The sequence below is a fragment of the Hypanus sabinus genome, chromosome 22 (genome assembly GCF_030144855.1).
Source record: "Hypanus sabinus isolate sHypSab1 chromosome 22, sHypSab1.hap1, whole genome shotgun sequence".
Taxonomy (NCBI): domain Eukaryota; kingdom Metazoa; phylum Chordata; class Chondrichthyes; order Myliobatiformes; family Dasyatidae; genus Hypanus; species Hypanus sabinus.
In genome coordinates this window covers 45130447-45151792 of record NC_082727.1, presented here as the reverse complement: position 1 = coordinate 45151792, position 21346 = coordinate 45130447, and the positions used below count along the sequence as shown (strand labels likewise).

Genomic DNA, 21346 nt, shown 5'->3' with positions numbered 1-21346 from the left:
TATATATGTTATGATCAGGGAACAATAAAAAGCATTTATTAAAATCTAACCTCACAGTAAGAATTCACAAATCTATCCATACTGTCATGTTTTGTAATTTCAAAACAGTAAACTATTTGAAAGGAAGGCAGGGGAGTCTGTGAGTCTAAGTTTGTGTGTTTACTTTAAGCGACGTGCACACATATCGCATGGCAGTGTGATGACATTTCTACTTCACATATTTATACATATAATCTGTAACAAATTATTTAAATGAAGAATGCTACACACACACACACACACACACACACACACACACACACACACACACAAGCACAAGATTACTTAAATATTACTGAAATATTAAATATACAACAGGTACCTCCTACATTTTACTTGTAAGTTCATATGTCTACATTTATTATGGAAAATCTTATGGCAATTGTCACTATCATTATACCCTAATGAAAAAATTCTGTCAGTTTTGCACTTTTTAGCTCAAGCCTGTATTCCATTGGCTCCCCCACACTCCAACCAACTGAACTGTGCCCTCCAAACTGTCACACTCGTGCTACTTAAGAATAAGGAAACACTACCAAATAATAATACAACAATATAAATAGCTCTTTTTTCACAGCAGATGAGAATAGCATTGAGAGGAAATTATAAGGTTCTACAACGAGGGGTTAACCTTCCAGGTTAATAAAGCCCCTGCTCAATCATAAGGGGAGAATTCAAGAAGAATTTGCATTGAGTCACAAAATTAAGTTGGAACTGTTCGATCTCACGGAATCTTCCAAAAAGCGCAAGTCACCTCATGATTCACCTCTAGACCATGCAATCAGTTTCATAGTCACTCACTATTGATTTTTGTTTTTAACCATCATACCCCATCTGCATCAATCCAAATTACCAGCTCTTCATCCATAGCCCTTAAGGCATGAGTGAATCAAATGCTTGGAATCTAACCACACTAGGTGGAAGATTCTTCCTCCCAGATTCCCTGGGAACCATAGACACCTCACCCTAAACCTCTGCTGTCCAAAGCTGCTGCCTGTGAGGAAGCACTAATGCAGTAAGAAAGATCAAAGGAGAGCCAAGGCTGACAATTGTACATGATCTTGAGTTTCTTCCAGGGATGCTACAGCGGTTATAAATCAGAGGATAGCACTAACCAAGTAAAGCATTAACTCTCAGCTTTGGCAACCACCACCCTTCATTTACTGTCACTATCAGTTCATTCAAAAGTCTTTGTCCTGCATCCCTCCACCCTTCATTTACTGTCACTATCAGTTCATTCAAAAGTCTTTGTCCTGCATCCCTCTCTGAATCACATCCCACCCATCTAACACCACTTCAAATTTTAAACTCACTCTGCCGCAGCACTAAAGCAGCCTTCAAAGAAGAATGGCCTTAATTTGAGCTTCTTCATCACCATTGCTCTCTCAGTCAGCAGTGCTCAGCAGAAAGGAGGTGGGAGCATCTGTGGTTGTCCACCTTCTCTGCGTAGTCTGTTAGCTTTGCATTTTCTTCATTCTTCTTTCCTACTAGCACCTACCTTATGTTCCATTTCCTCATAGATATGAGCAAGAGCATGCAGTAGTTCAAAAGGCACTCTTGAACTTGAATATATTCAATGATTCACCCTTGACAGCTCTGTGGGACTGAGAATTCTAACAACTTTGACTGAAGAAATTCTTCCTCTTCTCAGTGTGAAATAAACGACCCTTTGGTGCTTTAGTTCTACGTTCCTGAGGGGAAATGTGCTCTCAGTACTTACTTTGTTAAGTTTTCTTATCATCTTGTTCTTCAATAAGAAGATGAGTGACTTGAGCGACTCACTGACTATTGACCTGAACAGCTACTCCTTTCTTGAGAGCCAGGCATCAAACTACTGAACCTTCTTAGAGCTGTCTCCAGTGTAAGTATACATCTCATTATATCAAGAAACCACTCCGTATGCATAACATTCTGGATACTGTCACCTATCAGCTGGGCATAGAAGCAATGGAGCTCTTCCAGTTGTGCTACATCTGAGCTAGCATTTGGCACGCACACTGCTACGTGTGCTGTCAGTATCGTCCCATGCCTCAGGGAAAACCAAACTCTTCAGAAAACCACATGCTGCTCTCCAGCAAGAGAGAACGAACTGTTCTCATTTCTCTTCAGAATCAGATTTAATATCACTGACATATATCGTGAAATCTGTTTCTCTTGAAACAGCCTTGCTTATATAACAGTGATGGCAGGCCGACAGATGTTGTAAACATCTCCAGATCTTGAAGCAAAGTTGCCAAATGCAGAAAGAGTTATACTCATAGTTACCTTAGCAGTCACTGACAAAGGAATCCCTTCATTGTTCACAGGTTGAGACTGAAAATGGAGCAATAAGTACACTCTTACTAATAGGTAGATGTCACATTCATCTGCTTAAAGTTACAATAATTTCCTTCAGATCCTGTCTGGATATGAACACCTGCTTCAAACACTTCTCACCATTTCTCCTTCTCCTCCAAAGTCCCTTCAAGTTTTTTCTTTAAAGTTGAACATTTTGGAAATACAAACAAAGCATCTAAAGAAGCTAAAAATAAATACTAGCTATAAAGAAATAGCAGTGTTCAAATTAGTGTAGCCAAAACGACACCAAATTTAAGCAACACAGACACAAAATACTGAAGGAACTCAGCAGGCCAGGCAGCATCTAAAGAACAGTGTACAGTCGACATTTCTAGCTGAGACCCTTCATCAGGACTGGAGGGAGAAAAGATGAGGAGTCTGAGGAAGATGAGGGTGAGAGGAGGAGGAAACACAGGATCATAGGTGAAACCAGGAGGAGAGGAGTAGTGAAGTAAAGAGGTAGGAAGTTGATTGGTGAAAGAGAGAAAGGGCTGGAGAAGGTAAAATCTAATAGGAGAGAACAGAAAGCCATGGAAAAAAAGAAAAGGGAATGAGCACCAGAGGGAGGTTATGGATAGGCAAGGAGATAAGGCTAGAGTGGGAAATGGGAATAATTCAAGTCTCAAGTTTTCATGAACGCAGCGTATGCATTGGCTTTGATTTTCTGCAACTCCATTAATTGAGGAATGGTCATGGTCCTGTCAGAACATAAGGCAGTTAATGTAATATTATGAATTGTGAAAGACAGTGGAATAGTTGAGGTCAAGCAACAGTAGTTAAGAAATGCTGAAATGTGTTATTCTGACGATTGTAACATCATACTTAAAAAGTCATAAGATGATTTGGCAGAATCAATACAGAAAGGAAAACAGCATCCAACCAAAGGCTAGAGGATCTTTGAAATTGTAGCTAGCTGAGTGGAGAAGGAACTAGCAATTGCTGTATATATTGATTTTTTTCTAAATGCATTTGATGAAGTACTGCACCAAAGGTTTATGAGTCTGTATCAGCATAGAATGAGGATTGGTTAGCAGAAAATGGTGAAGAAGTAAACACATCATGTTTTGGAGGCTACAACCAGTGAGATACAAGAACGATCCATGCACAGGCCTCTGCTCTTTACAATCTACATTGGTCACTTGGATCGAAGAGTGTAACCTATCCTGGTTAGTCATAATTACAAAGCTGGGTGGAAAACAATGGATGGGATACAAATCTGAAAAGGGTTCTTGATAAATGAAATGAGTGAGCATGCATTTGACAAAATACTAACATGTAGAAATGTGACATTATTACATTTGTTGGGCAAACCAGAACAGCAGAATACTTTTATAATTTGGTAAGAGACTGAACCGTATTATTCAAAATGATCAAGTTCTTACGTACACAAAGTGGAAGTGTAGGGACATCAATCAATCAGACAAGGCAAATATATTAACTTTGTACCAAAAATTAATTGGCAGGATAAAATTGTGTTCTATTATTAAATATAGAGCCAACACTGTATGTGCCTAATGCGCTGCGTATAATTTTGTCTCTTAAGGAAAGATATGTTGCCTCACTGAATGGTAATATAACAAAGGTTTACAAGATTATTCCTGGCATAGGTGATTGAATTGAAAAGGCCAAAATAACACGACAGATTTTGAAGATTTTAAAGGGCTTGATAGGGTGGAAACTGAAAGGGCGTTTCCTCTGGCTGTGAATTCTAAATTAGGTGTCACGACATCAAAACAAAAGGACCTGTTTAGTCAGAACTGAAATACGTTGGATTTTTTTAAAAGTTGAAAATCTAAGAAATCCTCCTCTACAGAGGCTGTAGAAACTCAATCATTACACATCTTCAAAACATAGATGATATATGCTTTGGAAACAAGGAAAATTTAAAAAAATAATGCAGAAAGATGGAAGTGAGGTGGCAAATCTCATTAAATTAGTGGAAGAGCCCTAATGACATTGCTACTCTATAATTAAAGCTATCACTTTCTTATCCAATCAATAAATATTTGTGTTTAAACAGACGAAAATTTTACAATAGACATGATTTACCAAGAGCATTCCTCCCATGGCTGCAGAAACACATTAGGGTACCCACAGATCAAAGCGGCACTGTTCTAAAGATAGTCGGATAGCTATCTAGAAGTTCATCTAGAAGTACTGTATAAAAGTCTATATATATAGAGCCAGGGAGCCAAAGACTTTTACACAGTACTGTAGTAATTTTATGTATTGCACTGTCCTATTGCCATAAAAGAAAAACAAATTTTCATGACATATGTGAGTGATGATAAACCTGATTCTGATATGGGTCTCTATTGTGAACTGAGAGTGGGAAAGGGGAAGGGAGAGGGGAATCATGGTTGGGAAAAGGAGAGTGAGAGGGGAGGGAGTGGGAAGCACCGGAGGGACATACTGTAATGATCAATAAACCAATTGTTTGGAATCAAATGACCATGCCTGGTGTCTCAGGGCTGGGTGTGCCTGCACCCATGCCACCCACAACCCTGGCATCTCTTTTCTGCCACTTTGCCTACACCCCTCCCATGGCACTCTACCCTCACCATGCCCCACATTCTTTGTTCCCACCAGATTTACAAATGTGCTGTCTGCTCCACATTGACAACTACAGTACCGTGCAAAAGTCTCAGGCATGCTAACTATACATACTGTATGTGCCCAAGACTTCTGCACAGTACTTCATATGAAGCCCGTTGATTCTGAATCACAAGGCAACTTTGTTGCTATTAGGAGTCCTGTCACATTCACTCTTCATCAAACCACTCTTCTACCATTAAGATGATTGGAACTGTGGATAAATTGCGATGGAGGGAGAGAAGCCAGGGAAATTGAAGTTCTCTTTGGACGTTTCTCCCCTTACAAAAATAATTTCCTGCAATGTATGATCAGACTTTGTATAGTGGTGTTCTTTAGTTGTGGATTATTTCATTGTGGAGAGGGTGGATGCAGAACAAACAGTAAAGAATTATGGTACAAACAGTGTTATAATATTTTTTCACTGTTTCCTGAAAATAAACACAAAACGTTTTTCTTACCATTAGCTCTCTGATGACCGAGACAACACAGATGAGTAGTTGCCCTCACTCATTATTATTTCAGAATGTCTTTTGTTGGTATAAGTCAGCCAGATTTCATTTAGTAGCACAATGATCTCCCCAAAATCCCTCTCTTATCTTGATATATAATCATTGAAAGAATTTAATATGATTCATGTGTAATTATATCTTATTTCGCCTTTCATGAAGGGATCTCTCTCAGAACAACTCTACTGAATAGGAACTGCATTCCAATTACGTTGCACACATTTTCCAATTGTTTTGTGTATACGCTTAATTCCTAAATACTCCAACACAAAACAAGCAGCAATACAAAGTTACCAGAAAAATAAAATTTTAAAGTGAAAATGCAATGGAATCAAAAGAGGCTCATTTGGAAAATAGAAAATAAGAACAATGGGACATAACGAAGGGCTCATCCACTGAGTCACATAAGTTGAGTTCCGAAGGGTTTATAAAACAGACCTCCAAAAGTCACCAGCCATTGAAGTACAGATATGCAGGAAATTTGCAGGAACAACTGGGTAGCTGATTTGGGTGTCTTCAACTTCCCCAATATTGACTGGGATCTTCATGATACAACAGAGTTAGATGGGGTAGAATTTTTTAAGGTATCTAAGGGTATTTCCTCAATCATTATGGAGATAGTCAACTAGAAGAAGGGCCTAACTGGACCTTGTATCAGGAAATTAGCCTGGCCAGGTAACTGACCTTTTACAAGGAACAGTGATCACAAACTCCTAAAGTTTTCAGAAAGCTACATATGGACCTTGCAGGAAAGCATTAAATCAAGGAAGGGCAAATTCTAAGAGTATTAGGAGGAGGTAGGTAGAGTTAATTAGGAATACCTATTCTTCAGCAAGTCTACTTTTAACATGTGCACGGTGTTGAAAGGCCAAATGCAGAGAGTACAAGACAGACATGTCTCAGTTGGAAGGAAAAATGAGGAAAGCATAAAACCTTGTCTGAAGAGAGGGGTTGAAACTTTGGTCAAGAAGGAAAAGGAAACATATGTAAGGGTTAGGAATCTAAAATTTAACAGGGCCCCGGAGGAATATAAAGATGTTAAATAACTCAGAAAGGGAATGAGGAGAGCCAAGAGAAGCCATAAAATGTTCTTGGCCAATACTAAGATTAAAGAGAATCCCAAGGCATTATATAAATACTGTACAACAAGAGTAAGTCGAGCTTTAGGGAGAGGATCTCCCAAGGATAAAAGGATAAAAATGTGTGCTTGCAGGCAAAGGATGCATTTAGTCTCTAAATGAGAACCTTACGTTAGTATTTCTTCAAGAAGGTTTTTATAGAGGATATTAAGTTGAACATGTTAATATGCTAGGGAATTTTGGGATAAACAAAATGGTGTTTGGACTATTGAAGTACCCCAGCTTTAGAGGGAGGTAGGATATGTGATTGCTTGGGCTCTAACCAAGATGTTTCTGTCCTGTCTAGTCATAGGCTAGGTCCGAGAGGACTAGAGAGTAGCTAATGTTCTTTTGTAGGGATAATTCTGGAAATCATAGACGGGAGTGGTAGAGGAGCTATTGAAGAAGATTCTTACAGATAGGACATCTGGGCATTAGGAAAAGTATGGTCTACTTATGAATAGTGAGCATGATTTTGTGTGGCAAGTCATGCCTTACCAAGTTGATTGAAGTTTTCAAGGAGGTTTCAAAGGTGATCAATGATGCTACAGCAATGGATGTTGTCTAGCTGGATTCTAGTAAGGCATTTGACCATTCATGGTAGGTTTATTCAGAAGATTAAAAAGCATGGGATCCACAGTGATTGGGCTGTTTAGATTCAAAATGGACTTCCCCTATAAGAGAGAGGATAGTAATTGAAGGAACTTTTTCTGGTTAGAAGTCTGTGAGCATTGGTGATTTGCAGGGATTCATACTGGGTCCTCTGCTGTTCGTGATATATGAGTGATGGATGACGTCAGTAAGTTTGCATATAACAAAGACTGGTGGCAGTATGGATCATATAGAAGATTGCCAAAGGATACAGTGGTCTAAAAGCATGTTCAGCTCCAGGCTTCAGGAAAAGGCATGACAAACTGAACAAGTCCAAGGTTAAAGGAAGCTGGTAGGATAGGACTACCATGGGATGGGAAGGTCAGAGCCCCTAAGCAGGCACGCATAAGCATAAAACTAACAATACTTGGGTTGCACACCGGCATATCTACATCCAACATATATGTTTTTGTGTATGTTATTGTAAAATACGTACAAGTTAAAATACTTCTTTTAAAATACTTGCCTGCATACAAGACCAATTTCCATGAGAACAGAGCATGCAACAAGAGGCCTATAGCAGGAGATGCACTAAACAGTAAGCTGTTGGGCTATCAGTTAATACAATGCAAAAGACAGGTGTAATAATCAGGGAAGTTCCACAGTTGTGATTACTGTCACTCTTGCATAGAATTCAAATGTTGGCGATGAGCCCAGAGTGTTGTCCATATGATTTGATATAGCAGGACATAACCAGCTCTTTTTATTTTATGAATATAAAGTGCTCTCCCTGACTCATCCATGAATATAAAACAGTTACAACTATATAGCTCTATCAGCAATGTTCTGTACAACTATTTTTGGTTCTGTTAGATCAAAAGTTGCATTACAACAGAGCTAGAAATAGCACTGATCGTGATTTCCAAAAGGCTGCAGTACCCTCAGTCCAATTTACTACTCTCTCTGTGGCTCAGCTGGCAACTCTCTCACCTCCAAGTCAAAAGGTTCTTGGCTTAAGTCCCACTCTTGAGATGTGGGCATGAAATTCTAAACCCACAATCACAAGTAGTACTCTGGGAATGCTGCACAGTTAGTGATTGCTTCTTCATTGAATAGAAGCCAGATTCAGCAATGAGGAATTAGTCCCTCATTCAAATACAGTCAAGGTTAGACTGCCTCAGGACTCCTCTCCTCAGATCCCCATTGTTCTCTATTCACTTATCTTCCAAAATATGATGGTCATAAAGTCATACTGTCATGCAGCACAGAAATAAGGCCCGCAGCCCACCATATCCATGCCAACCATTGTACCTATACATACTATGCTCTAACTCTCTCTTCAAATACCACAAAGATCTAGACTCCATGACCCTCAGGGTAGAAATTGACTACCCTCTGTGAGAAGTAGTTATGACTTCACGTTTAATTGACAGCCCCTGATTTGTAGTCTGGCATGTTAGTTGAATGCCAGCTCTGCTCTCTCACATGGACAACAAAAGATCCAATGATGCCATTTCAAAGTAACGTAGACAAGTTTCTCTGGTATCCTGAACAAGATTAGGTTTACACTTTATTGATAATGCTGTTCATATCAGTATATATAGGGGCACTCAAAACACAACTCTTTCTTTAGACACACTCTGGTCTCACCCTCCTCTCTCATAGTGAAAGGAGAGATGCACCTTGTCCTCATCTTTCACTCCACCTGCATCCAGGATCATTGCCCATCATTTCAACGTCATTCAACATGCAGCCACTATCTGACACATCACCTCCATTCTCTTAAACACAAGAGACTGCATATGCTGTAAATACAGAATGTTGGAGAAACTCAGCAGGTCAGGCAGCATCTATGGATGGCTGAGACCTTCAGCAGGATGTGTTCTCTATTCTCTTCCCTTTCAGCATTTCAACAGGATCATTCCCTCTATTATCCCCTGCTTTACTCCTCCTTCTCCACCAACAGCCGCTCTCCTTACTCCTCTACACTGAAGAAAGACAATTGCATACTGGCCGATTGCTCTACAGAGCACCTCTATCCAATCCTCAAGGGTGACTGGATTCCAGTGGTCCACAGGCACTCTGATCTGTTTTGGGGATCAAAGCTCAATGTAAGCTTAAAGAAGAACATTTCACCTTCTAATTCAGGCCTCAATATTCAACAGTGCTCAACAAATCCAGTAATCAGAATTTGTCATCAATCTCTCCACAGATCCTACACGGGTTGGTGAATATTTCCAGCATTCTCTTTTATTTCAGATATCCATCAATAGCTTTGTGTTTTGTTTCTTGGTCTCTCCACAGCCCTCAGTCGGCTTTGTTTAGTTGCATCTCTTTCAGATGGACTAGCTGCAATTAACAAACCTTCACCACCTTCTCTCACTGGAAACTATTTTCACTTGTATCATTCAGTCTTGCTTGGGCTCTATACTTCGACAAACATTTCCTTTGTTCTTTTTGATCATCTCTCACCCTCCCCTTTTTAGTCCTCAGTATATTGCAACAATGTCTTCATCTCCCAATCCCACACTTGCCACAACCCAACAATTTGCACCCAACCTACATCTCCCACAGAAACCGGGTAAAAGGCCTTTTTGTGGATGTTAAACATGCAAGACCCGAGTACCATCTTGACCTGCACAACCATTGCATTGGCCTGCTGTATGGCATTACCAATGCTGAAGAATTTCTAAAAATACTAGAAATGTGGTTCAGGTGGCCATGCCAATGAAATGAAGATGTTTTTGTCGAAGTCATCCTGACGTTCAAAGAATGTCATGGATGGATGCAGGATGAATGGATTTTTATTAAGATTTTGCAGCAATCAAATACAAAAGCCTCAGCATTGCAATTAGTTGGGAGGTAATTCTCTCTCCTAAGCAGCCAAATGTTGGCCAAGTTATTTGACAGCATCTAGGTGATCATAGCAGCAACAGTGACAGTGCAGCAGTAGGAGCAAGTATCTGCAGTTATCCAAGAGCTGTCATAAATATACAAGTTCAGGAACGGCAAGCGGACAAGGAATAGGAGGAGCCTGAGATACTGTGCTGCAAATATTTGAGAATGTTGAGGCAATTAAAGAAACCGAGTAATCATGCTGTTTTCATTCATTGAATGCAGATGTCACCGGTAACACCATTATTTATTGTCCACCACTAATCGCGCCAGAGCTAAGGAGGCAGTTAAGAGTCGATCACTTTGGTGGTCTGGAATAAGATTGTTTACATTTCAGGCAGCATTGTTGATAACGGGGATGTTTTAGATTGATGGTCTTTCATCAGATTACTGACCTGAAAGATTAATATTGTTTCTCTCTTTCCAGCAAAGCTTCCTGGCTTTCTGAGAACATCAAACATTTTTTTTTGTTTTATTTGCTTTCCCGCAAGTGCCATTTGTTGCTGTTTGAAGGTACTTCCATTGCAGGCCATGATCTAGCTATAGCTTGCATTGCACCAAGTACTAATTTGCAAAGCACACATTGCATTTGTCATTTTGTAGAAGATGTCTTCAGAGATGAAGAATGCAGGCACGGAGTACAGATGCAGACAATATCAAGCTTTTTTCTTCTGATCCTTCAGCAACACGACAAAACATTTCAGAGGCTGAGAACAAAGATGATTTTCACAGTGAGAATATAACAATGCTTTGGGGAAGTTATATTATATTTTGACTTTGAGTTGAGTGGTAACAATATAATGACAAACATAAGTACAAGAACATTGGTATTGAGGATTAGGTAAAAGTGCCTGAATTAGCTTAAACTTGTACATATATCCTGCCTTTCATGTACCATAGCAGACATTTGACAGCCCTGTTCACATAAAGGACAATCCTTCCAAGTCAGTCTTGGAAGGAGAAATCAGGTGAAATGCTGTTACCCAGACAACCATCACAATTTGAAACAAAAGGAAAAAAGGTCACACATTTGAAGTACTCTCTAATAAAGGCATGTGCCAACTGTGGCCTTTCTAAATAAATTCAGCCAAAAATCTGCAGACTTAAGTGATGTGATTTAATGAGAGCAGTACAGAATTAAATAAATTTAGATTCTACCATTTGGAAGACAAAGAGAATTTCACATCATGCTGGGGTTACATCACATCCTGTGACCAAAATAGATGTACAATGGAAAGAGATATGAAGTTTGGCATTTGCTAGTGGCTTGTATTTTAGATACGAGGAATAACTGCAAGGAATTTCACCAAGTGGGCTACGTGCAACTAACTATGTCTTATATATCAAAAAAAAAGGGATCTCATAGAAAGCTATAAAAATTCTAGCAGAACTGGACAAGTTTGAAGCAGAGAGTATGTTTCCAACATTAGGATGCCCAGGATTACATCATGATAATTAAAAAATCAAGAGTACGCTATGTTGGATTGACATAAGAAAAAAATTCTTCAGCAAAACAGTAAAAAAGCCAAATCATTTCATGTATTTAAGGAGTTGGATATAATATTTTGTGCTAAAGACATAAAGGGACATTGAGCGAAAGCCAGAGACAGGCATCTGAATTTGAATAGTCATCCATAATCCTACTGAATTGTGAAGCAGGTTGAAAATCTGAATGGGCTACTCCTAAACTCAATATTGATATGTTAATTTTTTTGGTGGTGGTAATACAACATCCAGGCATTTATTTGCAGCCACAGGTGCAAAACTTAAATTGATACACTGACTTCAAAATCAATGTATGCTTGTTTGGTGTAAAGAGATTGTATGATCACCAATTGCTTCACATGAGATCTTTACATCCAATCCACACTTTTGACATGGCACCTGTCTATATTAGTCTACAGTTTTTGGGTAATATCAGTAACTGCTGGAAATGTATATTGAATCAGAATCAGGTTTACTATCACCGGCATCTGTCATGAAATTTGTGAACTCAGCAGCAATAGTTCAATGCAATACATAGAAGAAAAAAACTAAGAACTAAATAAATCAATTACAGTATAGTATATTGAATAGATTAAAAATAATGCAAAAAATAGAAATAATAGATATTTAAAAAGTAAGGTAGTATTCAAGGGTTCAATGTCCATTTAGGAATCGGGTGGCAGAGGAAAGAAGTTGTTCCTGAATCACTGAGTGTGTGCCTTCAAGCTTCTGTATCTCCTACCCAATAGCAACAGTGAGAAAAGGGCATGCCTTGGGTGCTGGAGGTCCTTAATAATGGACACTGCCTTTTTGAGACGCTGCTCCTTGAAGGTGTCCTGGACACTTAGTAAGCTAGTACCCAAGATGGAGCTGACTAAATTTACAACCCTCTGCAACTTCTTTCAGTCCTGTGCAGTAGCCCTCCCTCCCCCCCAATACCAGACAGTGATGAAGCCTGTCAGAATGCTCTCCACAAGATATCTATAGAAGTTTTTGAGTGTATTTGTTGACATGCCAAATCTCTTCAAATTCCTGATGAAGTACAGTCGCTGTCTTGCCTTCTTTATGACTGCATCGATATGTTGGGATCAGGTTAGATACTCAGAGATCTTGACACCCAGGAATTCAAAAATAAATTAACATCCCTGCACCAATTTTAGTGTCATTCTGTAAACTGTGTTTAAAACCAGATGTAGTACAGTACTGTGTTAATTCAGATTACTTTCTGCACTTTAATCCAATATGACTTCAATGCAAGCAGTGGACTTAGCGTGAAAAAGCAGGATTCTTCTTCTAACTCCGCTACACCGGAATTGACATGTAACTATAGAGAGGTACCCTGCCTTATTTTTCCATCTTGTTGCAAAAATAACTAGGAGCTAAAGCTAGACTTCCATGATATGTCCTGGTTCCAGTGGAGATAAGGTTTCACAAAATCATTAATATTCTTGCTGTAGCATTATCAGACCCCTCACAAACCCTTTCACTTTATTTACATTGCACCTTCCAAAGTTTGTAAAGTTAACATCTGTTTGTCCAAACAATAGTTCCCTTTTATAGAATTTCCTTCTGGAAGGAATAAGGATATTAGTTAGCTGGAAGGTGTTGGTGACAGTTGATTCTACTCATATGACTTTGTCCTCATTCATGAAATATCCGTGCAGCTAATTCACCCCCACCCTCTACTGTGACTACCCTGACTTATCTGAAATCTGGCATTTATGCTGTCATTTGCAATACATGCTAGTTTGGCCAAATATCCTTTCACTGACCTAATGCTCCATCTTGCCAATCCCAGCTGTGGTGTTGCTGCATTCCTTTAACAGGTATCCCTGGATGACTTGGCAACAATACCTGTGAATCTCCAACCTTCTCTCTTAACCTTATCACCCATGTTGAAACTGGTCAAGAACATCAAGTGAAGCACAAACTTGAATAATAGGATTATAAACATCAATGATATTTCTGCTGATCATGGATCTGTGGTCATACAGTGTCCAACAATCTTACCCCAGAAATCTCACAAGCAATGGGTACAGATAATTATTCATCTACTGCAACACACTGAACTGAATGCCATGAGGAATTTTTACACTAATTCAACTCCTGTTGATAACAGGCATAGCTTGTGACCTCTTTTCACAGGTACATCTTGTGAATTTGAGCCCTCAGAGTGTGTCATGGAAGCACAAACTGTGACCAAACCATGGCAGACTTCATAAATTCAGCAGACACTTTTCCCTCATGAGTGGGATGCCCAGGTTTCTATTAAAAACTAAACCGGCTGAGCAGGATCTCATTTACAGGTTTCGAGGGTGCATGCATATTTTAAAAGGGCTCTTGGCAATAAAAGCCATTAACTTAGCATCTTTAAGACTAGCATCTATTCCCTGTTCTGTATCTAAGTAGTGAGTACTCCAAATAACACTTACTGGCTGAGATCAGTTTTAAAGTTAATTAGAACTTTTTTAAAGAAACATTTCTCCCATCTGACAAGGGAAAATATCTTTTTCTGAGCTTAATAAATTAGAACCTCTAATATTTGCCATAAAAACTTCCTCCCTCATCCGATCTTCATTTTACAGTTAACCATAGTCAGCCTTCATCAGTTCACACAAATCTGGTTACATTTCTGCTTCCGCTTTTATACATTGTCCAGGTTAACATTTTTGTTTTTAATGTCCCTTTTTCAGGATATTTCATCGTGTGTCAAACATTTGCAGGTGATCGCTAAATTCTCTTGAGAAGATAATGGTAAATAATATCTTTCCAGTTCAAGAGCTTAGCGTGCGGATAGTGGAGTTCATGGACTTGTCCGTGCTGTCAGAGAAGGCAAGCTGGAGAAAGGCCTAGGAGAGTAACTGAACTGTTGCAGATTGTACACACTGCAACTATAATTCACTTGTGGTGGAAGGAATAAATGTTTTGGTCGGTGAATGCGCCCCCAATAAGAGAGCTCTTTTGTCCTGTGCACTGCTGAGCGTCCTGCCTCTTGCTGGAACTGGATGCATACAGGCAAGTAAACGGAGTCCATCATACTCCCAACTTGTGCTTGTTTTGGGTGTAATAGGAGGTAGATCACCTAGTGCAAGATACCAAGCCCCGACTTATCATTATACCAGAATATTTATTATAAATGAGTAAGTTAGGTTTCAGGTCAATTGTAGCAAGTATTGAAAACAGATGATACAGTGAGTCCATTGACATTAAATGCAAAGGGTGGACATGTCACTTGTTGGAAATGTCCATTGCCTGCTAAGAATGTTAATTTCCATTTATCAACTCATTCTTAAATGCTCTCTAGGTCTTGCTGTATGCAGCACGGTTGCTTTACTTCCTAAACGATTATGAGTGGAATTGAATATGGTGCAATTGCCCGCAAACATCCCTGCTTCTGACACTAAGACGCAAGGTCAGTCATGGTGAATAATCTGAAGCTGGCTGGGATTTAGTTACTGCCCTGAGGAATCACTGCATTGTGCCATTGAGCTGGCTAATCCCCAACAGCCAAAACCATCTTCCTCTGTTCAAATAATTGAAGCAGTCAATTGAATTCCTCACAACCCCTCCCCACCTCCACCAATGTTCATTGACTCCTGTTTTATCAGGGCTTCTTGATGACATATTCATTCAAATGTTCCCTAAATGACAGGAACCTGATGCATTAGTGACCGCTCTCAATATGGACTGGAGTCTGGAGTTCGTAGTTAGTCCCTGCTGATAAGACATCTCCTAAATTGAAATTAAAAAAGAGTAAATTTTTCTGAAGTTTTATAGTAGCTACATCTAGCACCAAGTAAAATAGTAACTACATGTAAGTCTGATTCTTTTAGATTCTGAATGCACTTCCCTATTTCCAGAATAAATACTGAAATATGCAATTTTTTTACTACGTAGCAGAAGTCAGCTTGTAAGTGCACAAGTTGTCTGCAACCTCCATGTTCACCTAGCCAATTACAAGAAAAACAGGAATTATTATTAATTAATTAACTATTGCCCAGCCAACATATTGGACCTCTTGCCTGACCCTTAACCACTTTGATTGTAGTGGTTCAAGAATGTGGTTCACCTCCATCTTCATAGGAGCAGTCAGAAATGGCTATTAAATACTGCCCTTGCTAACTATACTTACAGCCTATAATTAAAAAATTATTATATGAAAAATAAGATGTTTCCTCAAGCTTAGTGTGTTGCTGCAAGCTTCTTCTCTCAAGGTGTTTATTCAGAGCAATATTGCAAATTAGAAAATTTACATATGATATACAGAATCAGGAGAGGATTATAATCCTCTCTGCTGAGTAAGCAGGTAAAAATGTAGATTTCTGTGAAGCACGGAAGTGAAAATCTATTTTTATTAATTTTATACAATTGTGGGTGTCGTAAAACCTAAAGGCAAAATGAGTATTTCTTAATAAGGAAATAATTGCCTGCTCCTCTTGGAGCTATCTTTTATCCTCAATATTTAACCACCAAAATATTCAGAATTTTGAAACACAAGCCATGCTTAACAAAATAGTAATTTTATCCCTATATTTTCCTTACAAGTATTACAATTAAGTGCATTCATCTGTGCAATAACTGTTTCATCCTCAAAGGAAAAGGAGTACATCCTCTAAAGTGCTGTTTGATTTAAAGACATTACAAAGGACTGTAATTTTTAATCATCCTAACCAAAGGCCTACAGTTCTCTGCAGTTCAGAATAGCAATTTACTTGTGTGAATCAAAGTAATTCAGTTGACAGAGATTATGTTACTGGCTATAGAAAAAGTAATGTTAACAGATTTTTGTGTGATTGTAAAGCTGAGGCACTTGTGCAGCACACTTGATATATACTATAGCTACAAAGTTAAGAGAAGTTGCCCCCAAAATATACCCAACCCAACCAATGCACTGTACCCTTTATGAACACATACATTAACCCTTTCATTTGATGGGTCACTCTCATTCAAAAGAAGTTTACAAGAATAAACCCAGAATATGAGGAGCATTTGATAGCTGTTCACTTGTACTCACTGGAGTTTAGGAGAATGGGGGGTGGGGGGAGAATGGAAATTGCATTGAAATCTACTGAATATTGAAAGGCCTAGACAGAGTGGATGTGCAGTAGATATTCTTTATAGTGGGCGAGTATAGGACAACAAGGTATAGCTTCAGAACACAAGCACATCCCTTCGGAACGGAGATGAGGAGGATGTTCCTTTGCTAGAAGGTGGTGAATCTGTGGAAGTTCTTGCCACAGGTGGCTGTGGAGGCCAAGTCATTGAGTATATTCAAAACAGATGTTGATAGGCTCTTAATTAGTCAGTGCGTCAAAGGTTACAGGCAGAAGAACAATGTTGAGAGGGATAATACATCAGCCCTGATGGAATGGCAGAGCAGACCTGATAGGCCACTTGGCCCAAAGATGATCCCATCGCTTATGTCTAATAATTTGATAGAACTGATTCAAAACCCTCCATTAGTGTACACTATACAGTGATTAAACTTGAGAATTTCTCTTGTATTATTAATATATTCAAGAGATGAATTTTGGAATGAAACATTCAAGGTGGTCAGGATAAATGAAATCAGACTTGAACTAAGAGAAGAAAATAACTGACATTTCCATGATACCTTTCACAATACTAGGATATTGAAAACACTTCACAGCTGATGAAGTATCTTGATGTGTAATTATGTTATGAAGCCTGTCTGAAATGGAGATAGCACCCAGAACGCAGGACATTGTTCTCAGTCCATCAAACCTCACGACCATAGTTCATCGGGAAAAGCAGGGGGAACTGTCTCCAAAAAGATCCCCATTGTTAATTGTGATTCAGATCAATGCAGAATGCAAAATAAATGCTGAAATGTTTGCAAGCATCTTCAGCCAACAATGTCAAGTGGATGGTTCTATTTGTCTTCCTTTTGGTGTTGTTCACATCATGAATACTAATATATCCATTAAATTTGTTTAACTCCATGTGATATTAAAAGCACACAAATGATCTGGAGGTTGAGCTAGTCAGCTCTTACAATACCCCCATAGCAGTGATGAAGGTTAGTTCAGAGCAGCCCACCACTAAAATTGTGGACAGATTTTCACCGCTATCTGCAACCAATAGTAAATTATTTCACACCAGCCGAACTTCAAACTATTGAGGGAGTGTTCTGATCTATTTGCAGTTCAATATCCATCTCCCAAGCAATTACTTTCCCTCTGATTGATCACCGCCCCCTGCTATGGGGGAAAATTATATTCAGCCTTCAGCTTCAATTTTGTATCTAGTATGCTAAATCTGCTAGATTGAATGGCATTTTCTTTTTTATATTATACAGAAACACATAAAGCACTAACATAAATTCCCTCTCTCATGAAATACAGCAAAAAAAAAACAAAAAATAACTCTAATAAAAAAACACAAAATGCTGGCAGAACTCAGCAGGCCAGACAGCATCTATGGGAGGAGGTAATAACGACGTTTCAGGCCGAAACCCTTCATCAAGGGTGAAAAAATAACTCTGGTTAACTTATCTCGGAGATATTCCCCAAAGCTGCACAACTTCTGGTCACAATTGCTTCATAAAAAAGGTTGTTAATCATTGAAGGTGTTTATTTATTTAGAGATAGAACACAGAACTGGCCCTCTTGGCCCAAGGAAGTGCGCTTCCCAGCAACCTAACTATTTGATTAGCCTATCAGGTGGTACGTCTTTGAGCAGTGGGTGAAAACCGGAGCTCTGGAGAAAACACACATGCTCATGGGGAGAATGCACAAACTCCTAGCAGACAGTGCCAGAATTGAACTCCGAATTCCAAACCCATGAGCTTTAATAGCGTCGCGCTAATTACTATGCTACCGTGGCACCCTTTTATGATATTAGTGGCAGACTGACATATAGATGAAGCTAACTGGAAGGTTTAATTCCAGTGAGAGAAAAGCTGCATCACTACATTGAAGTATACAGGAAAATAGAACTTAAATTTTCAATATTTCTCCATCTCTCTAGCCACTTGATTCCAATGTATGATGTTTCTCATACATGATTAATGAATACACAAAAAATTATTCAGCTAAAGCACTTGGAATGCACACTCCAGATTAATAACCTATTTTATGGCATCTGGACTTATCCTAATGAAATATATTGGTAAGTTAAGGCTCCACTTCTAATATTGCTGTGGCAGCATTCTAAAAGATAATTAGGTCTTGCCAGTGCCATCTTGACTTTCTCCCCAGCAATCAAGAGACAATATAAACTTAATTTAGAACTTACATTTGTTAGAAATTTGACAAAAATACTTAATTTCGTGCCTGTCAGAATAATGGATAACAGTTCTGCCAAGGTCACATATGCTAGTGCTGTATGAAGCATTCTGATCCCAAGTTTAAGCTATACATAGAACCTATATCAATTTCTGTCAAGGTACTAACTCTTGGGAGGAAAATAAAGGAAAGGGTTCAGTATCTACAAACTTACCGGAACAAAAACAAATTTCTAGGCTATGTACAATAGACAACTAAATACAATAGGCACAGCAGCATACTTCCCATTGTGCAAATGTCCCTGGCTTACATCAGAGACAGATGACTTTTCAATCTCCTTCTAAGTGGTTAATAGTGTGGTAAGTGACTAATAGTTTAGAATTAACTGAGTACAAAGTAACTCTCAATTCCATGGTCCATTTCAGTAGCATTCCACAATACTTCGTCAGTCAACTGACTATTTTTGCTTGGTGCAGTGCAAGCAAATTTGATCAACTATTCAAAGAATTTACTAATTACATCTTCATTGCCACTTATACATTGGATTTGTAGATCATCATTTAAAATTTCATTTTCATTTTTAATAAAAGTAACCTGGAAATTACAGCTATCAAATGAAGCCCTTGATATTTCCTTCTCTAATATTGTTATGACACTTGGTCTCTGTTCAGTCACAGTTTAATATAACCCAATTAAACATTCATATTTAGTCATAAAACACTACAATACAGAAACAGGCTCGTTGGCTCATCCGGTCCATGCAAAACTCATTTTCTGCCTAATCCCATCAACCTACACCCAGACCAGAGCCCTCCATACCCCTCCGATCCAAACTTCTCTTAAACGTTGAAATCAAACCTGCATCCACCTTTTCTGCTGGTAGCTCATTCCACTCTCACCACCTCTGGATGAAGTTCCCTCTCACGTTCGTCTTAAACATTTCACCTTTCACCCTTAATCCATGACTTTTAGTTCTAGTCTCACCCAACCTCAGTGGAAATAGCCTGCTTGGATTTACTCTATTCATACTGCTCATAATTTTATATACCTCTATCAAATCTCCCCTCACTCACCTAGGCTCTAGAGAATGAAGTCCTAACCTATAACTCAGGTCCACAAATCCCATATTATATTATTATTATTATTATTATTATTGATGTTACTGCTACTATATTTAAATTTGCATTTTTGATTAAGTGGTATACATGAATGTTAAATTGTGAGAAAATATTCCAGAACTCTTAAGTAGGTTTCCTTCTTGACATCCATTGAGCAAAGAAAAATCACAATTCACAGTGAGCTCATTCATTGACCCAAATTCTCATCCAGTCCTTTGTGATATTTAACCTCCACACCATTATTCAGCAAGTCTAAATTAGGTCAGAGGACTTGAAGTTTTTTGTAACAGTGCCACATCTACTGTATTAAGAATCACCTAGAATTAAATAGTTTCCAATTGATATAACTAGCTATATACATTTAGCTGCAACTTCATAAATCTGCTTCATCTTCACACTGGAAATACAACAATCCTCCCCTAATACCAATAAACCAGTGTTAATATTCTTACATTCATCTGCCAATAAAACAACCCTAAAATCCCATGCTTAATAAACTTAAATAAATAATACATTGTGTGTAGATTCATTGGTTTCAATAAAACATAATATGGATTAGAACTTCATACATCTCATATTAATAGTATTATATTATTATTAAATACAATCAGATTGAGAAAGCAATTGGAAAGAACAATGAAAAAAATGGACCTTAAATAAATGGGTCCTTTAACAATCTTAATCTGTTCTGTAATTTATGCACTTTAGTTTGTGTAATTCATCTGTAGATTTCATCCTTACCTTCGTAAGTTATTGTGTGAACTGCTGTGCCTTACACCCCATTTCAGAGAAACATTGTCTCGTTTACATACATGTTTTATATATATATATGAATATAGTTAAATGTCAATAAACTTGAATTGACTTGATTAAAACATTAATTGAAAATCATTAATTATAAATCAGTGATCAGCTCTATTTACTTTTTCAACAGCAGATATTTATTGCAATATATTAATATCTTTTATTCAAACTTTAATTAGGTGATGCTGCTTTTCTTGGCACTGTGCCCCTGAGAAAAGTATTCAGTTTCAGATTGGACCATGACTGCAACCATTCCAGGTTTGAATTATGCCACTCCAACAATTGGACCGGGCACTGACTAGTTCAAATCTCTCGTGAAGATAACATATCTCCATGTCAGTTACAAATGGTATGGCATCATGTTCCATGCAAATTTCTGAGGAAAATAGGTCACACTGTTCTGGAGAACCAACTGTACTTGTTCACTCCCAGAGGCACCAGGCTTATACTGAATAGCTATCTATGCTGCAGTGCTAATATTCAAAACTGACCTCCTGGAACAAGTACCAGTCAACAACCCACTAAGAATTTAGAAGGGTCTCGGCCCGCAACGTCAACTGTACTTCTTCCTATAGATGCTGCTTGACCTGCTGTGTTCCACCAGCATTTTG

The 21346-nt window shown here is 38.5% G+C and overlaps 1 protein-coding gene across 7 annotated transcripts in view; it reads right to left on the bottom strand.

Moving 5' to 3' along the window:
* Positions 1–21346, bottom strand: part of LOC132379575 (serine/threonine-protein kinase 32C) — a 271167-nt gene that overhangs the window by 107278 nt on the left and 142543 nt on the right. Inside the window, exon 1 of one of the 7 annotated variants that reach the window (XM_059947640.1) lies at positions 10477–10724. The exons of 3 other annotated variants lie outside the window; for them this stretch is intronic. In XM_059947640.1, coding sequence (XP_059803623.1) covers positions 10477–10614 — 138 coding nt within the window. In that variant the 5' untranslated portion in view covers positions 10615–10724. Of the gene's footprint in view, positions 1–10476; positions 10725–21346 lie in introns of those variants that run through there. 3 more of the 7 variants (XM_059947646.1, XM_059947645.1, XM_059947642.1) reach the window with 3 other exon arrangements.